This window comes from Musca vetustissima, unplaced genomic scaffold (assembly GCF_032173495.1).
Source record: "Musca vetustissima isolate MV318-11 ecotype Yass unplaced genomic scaffold, APGP_CSIRO_Mvet_v1 utg37601, whole genome shotgun sequence".
In the NCBI taxonomy this organism is placed as follows: Eukaryota; Metazoa; Arthropoda; class Insecta; order Diptera; family Muscidae; genus Musca; species Musca vetustissima.
Window position 1 is genome coordinate 183187 of NW_026880151.1, and position 13190 is coordinate 196376.

General features: G+C 32.3%; 2 protein-coding genes across 2 annotated transcripts in view; both read left to right on the forward strand.

Annotated features, from left to right (window-relative positions):
• LOC133325550 (uncharacterized) overlaps window positions 1-3277 on the forward strand; it is a 113552-nt gene extending 110275 nt beyond the window's left edge. The window contains exons 5-9 of the mRNA XM_061534289.1: window positions 239-401; window positions 603-904; window positions 1104-1307; window positions 1384-1634; window positions 3268-3277. Coding sequence (XP_061390273.1) covers window positions 239-401; window positions 603-904; window positions 1104-1307; window positions 1384-1634; window positions 3268-3277 — 930 coding nt within the window. The remainder of the gene's footprint in view (window positions 1-238; window positions 402-602; window positions 905-1103; window positions 1308-1383; window positions 1635-3267) is intronic.
• An 8508-nt stretch (window positions 3278-11785) lies between these two features.
• Window positions 11786-12739, forward strand: LOC133325554 (CDK-activating kinase assembly factor MAT1). The gene has a single exon (XM_061534295.1). The coding sequence runs from the start codon at window positions 11786-11788 to the stop codon at window positions 12737-12739; it is 954 nt and encodes a 317-aa protein (XP_061390279.1).
• Window positions 12740-13190: the final 451 nt, after the last annotated feature.

The window sequence follows — 13190 nt, forward strand, 5'->3', positions numbered from 1 at the left end:
CGAATTTGCAGAATATTAGTTTTCTTTCTTAATTGTTTGTTCATATTTTTTCGATCTTTTCACAAAATTTACTGAGTAATTTTATCCGGAAATGTTATCGTAAAGAACTAATACTTCTAATAATAAATTAATTCTGCTTTCTTAATTTGTAATTTCTCCAATTTTCTTTTCCCTTCATCTGACCAGTAAAATAACTAATTATTTCTTCCTTTCTCTTTTTTTAATTTCTTCGTTCTAGTGCATGAAAGCCTATGTGGAATTTGAAATATCTGAGGGCGCATATGAGATCTCATGTCCCGATGCTCAGTGTCCGGAACAGGGTGTTATGACCCTAAACGAAATCGCTAAACTAACAACAACCAATCTAATGAAAAAACATCACAGATATCGTTTAAATCGAGGTAAGCATATAATCCAATTCTGCAATTCGCATTCACTCTTGCACACCTGGCTTACTTGGCGCACTTGCCAAACAATGTTGGTTGGTGGTTAGTGCCACTGCACTCTATTTGGTCAAGATTGATTGTCAATTGCTGTCAATAACATCACAACGAAATAATAATAATAATAACTTTTTTCTCTTGTTATCTTTGGGTAAATAGAAATTGAATTGGATAAAACACGTACCTGGTGTCCTCGAGCTGGTTGTGAAACTGTTTGTTTAATAGGTTCAACATTATCATCATCATCAGCGTCATCTACGGCACAGACAGATGTGGCGGCTGCATCAACGTCATCGGCAGCGAATGCAACCAACCAAAGTTTAAGCAGCCCGAATAGCAGCAACAATGGAGCTGTAGGCGTAGGAGGTGGTGGTGGTAATCTGGCAGCCAATACACCCCTACTGTGTGCCGTACAATGTCCATCGTGTAAGGATGAATTCTGTTCGGCATGTAAGAAAACGGTATGTAATGGCGTCGTCTTCTATGCTATAAAAACTATAAAATCCATACATATATCCCTGTTGTCAGTGTCCCTTTAAATAAATACGAAAATCCTTCTGTTGTCATTTATAAATTGCACAAAAAAAGTAAATTCGAAAAAACAACACGACGAAAGTAAGTTTTTTTATTTAATACGTTTTTTTACATTTTTTTCTTTAGTGGCATCCAAATATTACATGCGAAGAATATAGTCGTCGTTTGGCCGCGGATGGCCAGGACGATATTGGTATACCGTTCGATAATGACCTCATCAAGTGTTGTCCCATGTGTGCTGTGCCCATTGAAAAGGATGAAGGCTGTGCCCAAATGATGTGTAAACGTTGCAAGCATGTCTTCTGTTGGTATTGTCTGGCCAGTTTGGATGTAAGTGTTGTTGTTGTTGTCTGCAAATTTTTCCTCCAATATACATGCATTAATGCATTTTTTGTGTCCTTTTCAGGATGACTTTCTTTTGCGCCATTACGACAAGGGACCATGTAAAAATAAACTTGGACATTCCCGTGCCTCGGTGGTATGGCATCGAGCTCAAGTGATAGGCATTTTTGCTGGCTTTGGTATATTATTATTGGTGGCCTCGCCACTACTATTGCTGGCAGCACCCTGTATTATTTGTTGTAAATGTCGCAGTTGCAGTGGCTCCAAAATAGATGAAGGTGATGTCGATATGGATGAAGCTACAGCATTACAAAGGTATGTATAAAAGTTTTTCCGCCGAAAATCGGTGAATGTTATTTTTTCGAAAAAAAAAAAAAACTGCTTCGGACAAATGTGGGCAGTATGGTGCACCATTTACCTAAAATCGAACGAAATTATATGGGATTTCAAAAAAACTTCGCATACATCAATCTGGGCTTAATTCAATACTTTGTGTCAATCGGACAAATATGGGGAGTTTGGTGCACCATTTATCTAAAATAGGGCGAAATTATATATGGGAGCTATATCTAAATCCTAACCGATTCCAATAACATTTGGCATACATCAATCTGGGCCTAATTCAATACTATGTGCAAAATGTTGTCTCAATCGGAAAAATATTGGGAGTGTGGTGCACCATTTACCTAAAATCGAACGAAACTATAGTTTGGTGCACCATTTACCTGAAATCGGACGAAGCAACATATGGGAGCTATATCTAAATCTGAACCGATATCAAAAAAACTTCGCATACATCAATCTGAGCCTAATTCAATACTCTGTGGAAAATTTTATCTCAATCGGACAAATGTGAGCAGTATGGTGCACCATTTACATAAAATCGGATGAAACTATATGGGATTTCAAAAAAACTTCGCATACATCAATCTGGGCTTAATTCAATACTTTGTGTCAATCGGACAAATATGGGGAGTTTGGTGCACCATTTATCTAAAATAGGGCGAAATTATATATGGGAGCTATATCTAAATCTGAACCGATTCCAACAAAATTTGGCATACATCAATCTGGGCCTAATTCAATACTATGTGCAAAATGTTGTCTCAATCGGAAAAATATTGGGAGTGTGGTGCACCATTTACCTAAAATCGAACGAAACTATAGTTTGGTGCACCATTTACCTGAAATCGGACGAAGCAACATATGGGAGCTATATCTAAATCTGAACCGATATCAAAAAAACTTCGCATACATCAATCTGAGCCTAATTCAATACTCTGTGGAAAATTTTATCTCAATCGGACAAATGTGGGCAGTATGGTGCACCATTTACCTAAAATCGAACGAAATTATATGGGATTTCAAAAAAACTTCGCATACATCAATCTGGGCTTAATTCAATACTTTGTGTCAATCGGACAAATATGGGGAGTTTGGTGCACCATTTATCTAAAATTGGACGAAACTAAAAATGGGAGTATATATAAATCTGAACCGATTTTAACAAAACTTGGCATACATCAATATGGGCCAATTCAATACCTGTGCAAAATTTTATCTCAATATTGGGAGTTTGGTGCACCATTTACCTAAAATCGAACGAAACTATATATGGGAGCTATATCTAAATCTGAACCGATTTCAACAAAACTTGGCATTTATCACTCTAGACCTAATTCAATACTCTGTGCAAAAATTTTGTCTCAATCGGAGAAATATTGGGAGATTGGTGCACCATTACACACGAAGGGTATAAAAATGGAATTCCTTTTGTATAGAAAATTTCTAAAGAAGGAAATATATAACAAATGTTTGAAGAATCGATTTTTTAATGGCAAATATCTGATGAATTCATTTTTCACTTTTATTTCTTTTCCAAACGAAGCCCATTGTTAATAATTTATTTTTACTAATCAACATTTTTTTTCCAATTCTTCCTTTACAGCCTCAACTAAAATATATATACGACTGCAGTTATTTTTTTCATATAGTATTTCAATGTATAAACATTTTTAGTTATATGTATATTCCTCTTAAATAACATGAATATATATTTTTTAATTTTTAAAATTAAAAACAAAAACAACATATATATTAATATGCTTAAGTAAAATAAAATAGGCAAAAAAACTCAACATAAAAAGTAGAACAATAAAATTGGATTTTATGTTAAAAAAAATTAAAAAAGAAAAATGCTAGTTAAAACAAATTAAAAAAATCAAATCCAATATAAAGAATGGAACAAAACAATACGATATTTCTTATAATAAAAATAATAACTTAGATATTATATATATAACCAGTATATAAATTAAATAACGACCCAAATATTTTAAAACTTAATAGCGAAAAACAAAATAATGAAAACCTTGTTAAATACATATTACATATATATGAACAAATTAAAGAAAAAACAATAACAATTATGAAAAAATGTACATTATATTTTCTTTATTTTTTATTATTTTTAAAATTTTTATTTCATAATATTTTTAATTAAATAGCAAAACAAACAAATAATATGAATTACTTCATTCTATTATCATAGATAATAAGTGCACGTATAATGTTAACTAAAAAAATTGTGATATTTACAGTGATTCGATTTGGAATAATGGAAATTATTTAAATCGATAGCTTTACACAAATTATAAAAACATTTAACTTAAACGAAATGAAAAAAAAACAAATGTTTTAAATGCTTTTTTGACTTAAATAAAAAAACAAACATTTAATTGTAATTAACAAAAATTATATTTCCAACTTTATTTTTAAATATATATTACAAACATACATACATATACAAAAAAAACACATGTTATTATGTACCTATCCATGTATTAAAGCTAAATTGTAATTATTCGTAGGCTAGGCTACTATTATTTAATACAGCAAATAAACTTTTAAATATTTTGTTGAGTTTCAATTAGTAGATATATTACTTAATAATAATAATGATGCATACAACTGTAATTCAATGTTAAATTAAAAATGAAAAAAAACACTAAATTTGTGTATATTCATGCAGTTTTAAAAAAACAAGCTTTCTTTTTGATATATATGTATATATACATACATATATTTCTTTTTATATGAGGTATATGTTTTTATCAAAGAGTTGAACGTTTGGGGAAGAGGTGCCAGAAGAGGTTACACTATAGATCCCATCTTCGGATTTAAAGTAGGTTTATCAAAACATTACTATGTGCAAATAATACATAAAATAGGATTTACAGGTTTGTAAAAAACTTACCCTTTGTGGGGAAGGTACCAAAAGAAGAGGACTGACGGGGCGCACCTTCAAACCTAATCTATGTAAGGTAAACATATTACGATGTACAAAATTTCGATGTTTGACCAAAATATTGTGGACCGATAAGTCCCATCTTCAAAGATTATGCATGTTTGGTTAAAATATTAGCTTGTGCAAAGTTTTATTCAAATCGGATATTTCCTTCGCATTATATTATAACTTTATTTTTCAGCAAAATGTTGACCATTTTGTGGGGGATGTACCAGATGGAGAAGTCCGATGTGTCTCATTTTCGAACTTGATTTAAGTTTGAATGAAATATTACGACAAATCAGACATTTCAAATGATTGTTATTGTTTTAAAATTTTTTCCCAACGTGGGGGAGGTACCATCTTCTAACTGGTGGCACATAATAGGTTCGTTTACTCAATAATTTTTACGAATTATTACAAAATGTTGTTCCTTTACTCAAAATTCCAGTAAAACAGAGTGAATTGAGAGAGCAGATTTTGTGTTACTGAGTATTTGCCAATTCTTACAAGGAAAATTTACTCTGTAAGAATTTTCTTGTACCATCAGCTGATATTAAATCAGCTGTTTTTTATGCTTTGTAAACAATCATCAAAATGGTACTCAAATGGTTCGTTTAATTTTTGCAATTTTCTTCTTGATAACGAAAAATTCGTATTTTACTCTCTGCAAATACTTACTGAGTAAATGTTATAGGGAAAGTAAACGAACGAACCTAATGTCTGCTGTTACAAACCAGCAACTGTCAGATCAAACACAGTCTGTGTCTAGTCTAATTTATAAATTGATATGAGATTGTTTACCCTTATGGTTTATAAGGGTATATACACATTGCTAAGGCTAAGGCAAAAATATACCATAACATTTTTCTACTTAAGGGGACACCTCGCCCCCCCCATTCTCGGGGTCAAATTTTTTTTTTTTTTTTTTGATTTAATTCGAATCTACACGAATTCAAGAATGTCCCTACAAAATTTCAAGTGAAAATCTCAAGAACTCTTGAAGATATAGCCGATTTATTCTGTCAGCATCAAGTGACGGCTGAAGGGCTTCTCAAACATTAAACGCGTTTTTCTCTTTTGTGAATGGCGGGCATGTTGGTTTGAAACACTTGCATGATTTGAATCATGGTAAACAATAGATGGCGTTGACGACGGGTGCGATGTGCAAATTTTGAATGAAATCGGTTACTCCCTTCAAGTGTTATCGTGCGCACCAGCCAGACAGATGGCTGGGCATTTGTAAATCGACTCCAAATTATCTGAAAAGAATTTGGTCAGAAGAAACCTGGGGTATAAAACCAATATTTCGATGATTATTAGCAATCTGCAAAAGTTATAAAAAATCACCTATCACTCTAAAAATCGGACTACATACAGACTGTGTTTGCCCTAAAAGTATGCTATAATTTTCTTTACAAACTAGCAGCCACTATAAAAGAAAAAATTGCCGATTTTAAAAAGTCAATTTTTGTGTGGTTTTCCATTTTCAGGTAATAGGTGCCCAGCAGCGAACAGTAAGTATATTTGGGAACGTCAAATAACTCAGCGACTACTTAAAATTTGCACAAATGGTTCGAGTGAAATTTAAAGTTGTATTCCATATTGACAAAACATAAATAAATAAGAGAAAATCAGCAGTATTTGAAAGTTCAAAGATATATAAAATATTTATTCATTTTTTGTTAAATGAAAACCATGTAGATCCAACTCTGTTCGATTTAACCGAAATCTTGCATAACTTACTGAATTGAGTCTAGAATGTCTTCTCTTGTTCAGACTTATGGCTGATATGCCTACGACAAAAATGTGCCTCATTTGAAATGTTTGAAACAATTTGGAATTGTTTTACAAATGTCCGTCTGTCTGCCTGTGTGTACATTGCGATATGGTGATAGGTATATCTACAGACTTTCCTTTCAGTTATAATTGTGAATAAAGTGTAAGGAACTTTATCACTCCCTGGATGGCAATTTGACGAACCTTGACAATATATATTTTTTTGAATTCATGTAAAATGAAAAGTATTTTTCTTTATCTGAAAAAGTTGTGTTGAAGGAGGCATTTCCGTCTTTTAAATCACGATACCGTTAGCAAGATTTAAGATCGAACATTGGAATTTTGCCATGATCTCTAGAAAGCTTGAAATTAAAAATAAGATATTTCGTGTAGCCCCCATACAACGGCACCTCCCCAACCAACGTGAATGTAGTTCCGTGTTTTTTAAGGGTGAAAAATATATTTGCAAACTATTTTGGGATTTTGTATAACAAAAACAAATCTGCAAGGACTGAATATTGAGTGTTTCCATTTAGTTAATGTTAAATACTAACAATAATAAAAATAACCAAACATCTCATTAGATAGACTTCGTAGTTAAATGACTACCATAAAAAATGTCTATGAAATGTTGCTTACATGAAATAAAAACATATCTTCAAATTTATTTTTTGGTTTTGATAGGTGCCAAAATTACATCAACATATTAGATTATCATTAAAATATATAAAGTGATTTTATATAAATATATTATTTTCATTTGTAGCATAATTTTTTTAATTCCATAATATTTATATAATTCTATTATATAAATGTACCTTAATTGAATCTGCTTAATACATGGACTGGAAAATAAGGAAATATATATGCATAGCTTGTATAATTGTAGTTAGCAATATATCTCACATGATTTCCATGTATATTATGCTGTGTTTTTTTTAAATATATGCTATTCCAAGGAAATTATCAAATGTTCTTAACAAAAAATGAAAAAAGTTAGTGTAATATAAATAGCTTAATTAAAAAAATATTTATAAATATGTATATTATTAAATGATAATAGTTATCAACATCTTGAAATTATAAAATAAACACGTAAATGAAATAAAATACATATACACACATGTACTTGCATATATGTAGTATAGTAAATACATATAATAATGTATTAAAAAATTATTAATCTCTTCAATGTATAAAGAAAACAATTTAATAAATTATGAAAATGTTAAAAAAATATATTATTTGTTTATTTATTTTATGTACAAAGGTAAGGTATGATTTCTGCATAATGATAAAAAATTCAATTCACACATTCCAAATTTTTTGTATTTTGGGGTATTTTATGCCCAAATCGTCCCACATTCTGGAATAACCCCCATGTAACGTTACCCCCAATTGTTGGTATTTTAAATCTACTCGATATCTCGGCATAAATGAAAAAATTATAGTGTGTATGACATAATCATCTAATTTTTTTACACAATAAGAAGTCTGATATAAGGAAAAATTCTGCACGATTTTTGATTTATGCCGATCTTGCACAAATTAGCGATATTGTCTATGGTATAATTTTACAAAACTACAACAAATACAATTCAACAAGAACTACATAGAAAATTGTCATTGTATGTAACCCTAGTGTCAAAAATATAAACAAAACTACAAAATTTTTGAATTTTCAGAATAAATTTGTAAAACATGAATGAAAATCTTGCAAATTTATATTTCTATAGCTTCCAGGTTATTCCTCGAATTGAGTCATTGCCATATGTAAGGAGTAACACGCTAAAATTAGCGTTGAAAATAGGAGTTTTTTTTATTGTAAAGGAATTTGCTACTTCACATTTTCCCAATAGGAAATTGAAGTAAATTGTGAACCAGAGGGCAACGAATTTCTGTTGCGATTTCTTTGATAATGTATAATAGTTAACGCGCGATTAATGCTCTTGTAAATTAATATAATTGAAATTTTCATGCCAATTCATGGTTGAAAAACGCTGATACTATATTTTTTTGGGGAATATATAAAAAATAAAAATTGCGTTGTATTTTTTTCTGGCATTCTAAAATGCCATATCTAACTTGACACGAGCATTACGATGCAATCAAATCAGCAGTTGTCTTGTATAATTGCACCATGATATATGTCAAACAAAAATATGAATTTCATAAATGTTTTAACCATGACCCAAATATCAGGTCATTCAGAAGGCGAATTCCGATAAAAACACAATATTTCGTATAGAAAATTTAATTTATTTTATACATTTTTGCAACGCCAAGGGCAAAATTATATCACCGCACTAATTTTTTAGTAACTATTCATCTGTTTTTGTACACAATTGTTATTAAAATAGAACAATTATCTTACATATTTTCTATAGCCAACTACGATTTTTTAATACGAAATAAAATATTTTGACAAAAAATTTAGATATCAGCTGACCTTACTCGATGACCTATTGTATAGGCCTTGGTTTTAACCAAATTGGCTGTAAAATAAATATTTGGACTCATTGGAAGGCATTGGCATAGCCCACATGTGACGATACCCAATTTATAATTTATTTCTTATTGGCTGGAAAAAGTGTTCTTACCATGGTACAATTATAAAAGGTAACAGCAAATCCCAGCTGATTTGTTTCCAACGTAATACTAGTGTCAATATGAATTTGACAAATTATGTTTTTAAAAATCACCCAACAGGAAAATTGATACAATTTGAAATTGTTCTTTATTAAATGTGCTCCCGTATTCAATTTACTCAATCTGCCTGCTGGGAAAGTTTGAGGAAGCTAATCTTTCTTCAAGGAATAGCTCGCTATTCCCAGCATTTTCATATGTGTTACACATATAAGTGGCAATTCAATTATGGGAAAAATTTATAGAAATATAAATTTCATAGATTTTCATTCATGTTTTTCAATTTTTATTTTGAGGATTCGAAAATATTTCATTTTCAAAATAAAAATAATTTGATGATAATTTGTTTGTTTACATTTTTCTGTCAAATGAGTTGACACTATTAGAACTTACAACAACAAATTTCCATGTGGTTGTTGTATCGTTTTTTGTACAACAACACTTGCTGTTACCTTCTATTATTATACCTTGTGTTCTTACTAAAAATTACCAATATCGATCATGAGTAATTTCCACATAATTGATACTAATAAAAGTTGTCCCTGTTGGATTTAAAGAATTTTCTCGTTTTTCTTATAAATTAAATAAATTTCTTATTATTTCAATGAGTTTTGAATTTATTTCAAACGATTCCTCACATTCAAATTGGAATGAATCAATTGTGCTAGCACTGCGTTAACACATTTTGGCGGCTGAGTCAACAAACGGCGTTTGCAGGTTGTCAAACTCAAACGACGTTAATATTTATACTAAAGCTTTGGTATTTTATGATGGTCGATTTTTGTTCTGTTTTCATCCGGTGTATTTTCAATGATTTCGTGTTTAAATTGAATTATTATTAGCCAAAAGTTTATTCACATATCTCGATTTGTGTTACTGTGACAGAAAACTCTGTAGAGTGACAAAGGCGCAGCAAATTATGATTGACGGCGTTCTGTCGACACGGACACTAGTTCACTTACTTCCCTTTGAACAATTCACATCCCTCCATGTCTCTTTCTAAACAAAACGTGGATATCGGCGTTATGCATCGCCTTCATTCGTAAACAAGCAGTGGCCGGTAAATTTGTTTCAAATTCGTTATTTATCACAGATTTTCTCTTTACTTCCCTATATTCGTTGCAAGTGGAACGTTTTTAAATTAGTTGGGTTTGTTCAGTAATGATTTTAGCGTAAAAAAAGAAAGCAACACAGAAGACAAACAAATCGAAAGGAGTTACAAAAAGGGTTAAGTATTGAAATTACTAAGATTACATTACATATTCTTTGTAGTATTTTCTCGTGTATTTAAAGTGCGTTGGAAATGTTCAGCACATCAAACGAGACGTGAGTGGAGTTGCCGTTGTCAGGTTAAGTGCCAATTGATTCCCATTTATGCACTGGTCACGCCAGAGAAACTATAGTACCATCCGAACAAATTTTAAGTGTCTCAAAGATTAAAAATGTAACATTTATAAACGGCCTAATTATCACAATTTGGTAGGCCCGTTCGCGGTTGTTTACATATAGTCTTGTTGGCCCTGATAAAAATATGTTGCCATCTTGAAAAGCCGGTCAGTGGTAAACGATATGTGATTTCTAAGCCAGTGGTTTGCGAATGTGAGTGATACGCAGTGGAGTAAAATCCAGACCTTCCAAATTTCCCTGAGAACAGCATTATGGTGTCACCTCTTAACATTTGTGAATAATTTTTACGATGACACGGAAATCTTAGCCTTCATCGACACAATCAAATATTGGGTGTTGTCGTTTTGATCACACCTGCCAATGGCTAATGGACATACTTCCCCTATCAGGTCAGATCTCTATGATCTAGTAAGAGCGAGAGACTTCCAAAGGTATATGTGTGCACCTATATGCTAAAAGTTGATCATGCAAGTTTGAATATCATGCATGTAGATGCAGTCACCCAAATGGATGCTATACTTGGAGACCATCCTTAGCAAGATCTACCCAGACAAACACGAATAGCCTTGATTTTGCCAAGTTCAGGATAGAGTAATCGCCTTATGTTGGACACGTATTGAAGCCACGACACCTAACATGTACCCAACATGTGGACTTGGAGGACACGACACGTTAACTCATTCATGCAGCGAGCTATTAACCTGTTGTGGATGTAGTCTATACAGGTCACAACCTTCCAGAATATAGACACACTGATGCCAGAACCAAATAATGAATAGCGATTCCCTACTTGTATTCCAAGAAGATTTGAAGTCCATAATATACTTCCGCAAGAAAATAATTATGTTGTTGTAATCAGGGACACTGGAGCAACATGTGGTGCACATTTAAAAATGTTCCGTGACTACATGTTTCCTATAAACAAATCTTTGATAAGGAATTTCGCTGTGTCATATCACGAATAAGTCTAAAGAAGGAAGGTGCAGCGTAGTGGGAGTGCAACACAGCATCATTGTCTAGGATTGATAGTCCTAACAAATGACCTCTTCCTTCAAAATTAACTATACCCTACAATTCTTTTAATAAGGGAAATAAAAATAATGTGTCTTATTAGAATCCTCTTTGTTATTAATTTGCAAAGTTGTTTTCCTATATATTGTATTTCGATATACAGTCCGTATTGGCAGAAGTTTTAAGATGTGTTTACGTTTTTGGTATTATAGTAATCATATTCAAATGACTAAAATTTTTGTATTATATTATGTATTATATTTATAATAAATATTTTCTTTCTTTTATAGATCAATTTGAAGCTGCGTTCATTTCCTCACATCTCTCCTAAAACACAATGGACGATCAGGCTTGTCCACGATGTAAAACCACAAAATATCGTAACCCGTCACTGAAGTTGATGGTCAACGTATGCGGGCATACGTTATGTGAATCATGTGTGGATTTACTCTTCTTAAAGGGTTCAGGTTCCTGTCCTCAGTGTAATGTCGCTCTCAGACGTAACAATTTCCGTATACAACTATTCGAAGATCCTATGGTGGAAAAGGAGGTCGATATACGTAAACGCATACTCAGGGATTACAATAAGAAGGAAGACGATTTCAATACACTACAAGAATACAATGACTATTTGGAGGAAATAGAGACCATTATATACAACCTTTGCAACAATATCGACATTATTGGCACAAATAAACGAATCGAACAATACAAAAAGGATAATCGTGAAATAATACAACGTAACCGTACCCGCATGGGTCGTGAGGAAATTGAACTGGAGGAAATGTTAGAGCTGGAAAAGACACAGGAGGAATTACGTCGCCAGGAATTGTTAAATCTCGAAGCTGAACAGAAAAAGAAGAAAGCTCGCGAGAAGGAAGCTCTGATCGATGAACTTATGTGCAGTGGAAAGGATGCAAATGCCATCGTTAATGAATTTGCTGTGAAAGTCGAGAAGCTGCGAGAAGAAGAAAAACAATTACCACCACCACCCAAACCGGCAACACAATTTTCATCGGGTATTAAATTTGGTCGTTCGGCTGATCATCACTTTCTACCCGTTCCCAAAGTCGAAGAAGGTCCTGTCTATATTCACGAAAGACCTGTGTTATATATGGAGGGGCCTGCAGCACCACCAGTACAAGAAATTGAAAGTCGTGGCTATATGGCACATGTTCGAGCGGAAAATCTAACCGAACGGGCTGGTGGTTATCGGGCTACATATGCCTGTCAACGAGCATTGCTCGAAGCAATGCAAGGTCTATTTCATGGTGCTGCCGTTACAAACTGAAATTGAAGCTGCTGTGGGAGAAGAAATAAGAGCTGGCTAAAGTAGTAGAATGTTGGCAGGGAATAAAATATCTGTTAATTTGTTGATTACTGAAATACAAATTTAATTTATATTGTATTTTTCTTTTATATAAATGAAAACAAACAATTTGATAATAAATAAAAAATATGTATAAATAAAACAAAGAACTTATTATACCCTCAGCCTTATGGCTATTGAGGTTATTAGACCCAATGTTTCTTTCATTCAAAACCTACAAATTTCATTCGAAACGAAGGGAATAAGCGATTTAATTTTTTGTCTGTACATCGTAATATTTTACCAAACATACAGTAAATCCGAACCTCTTCCGGCACCACTCTGGTCGACTCTTTGATAAAAATATATATATATATAGGGGAGAGGGGGGCACCTTTGAACACTTTTTGCTTTCAAGCCTTATAAAATTTTT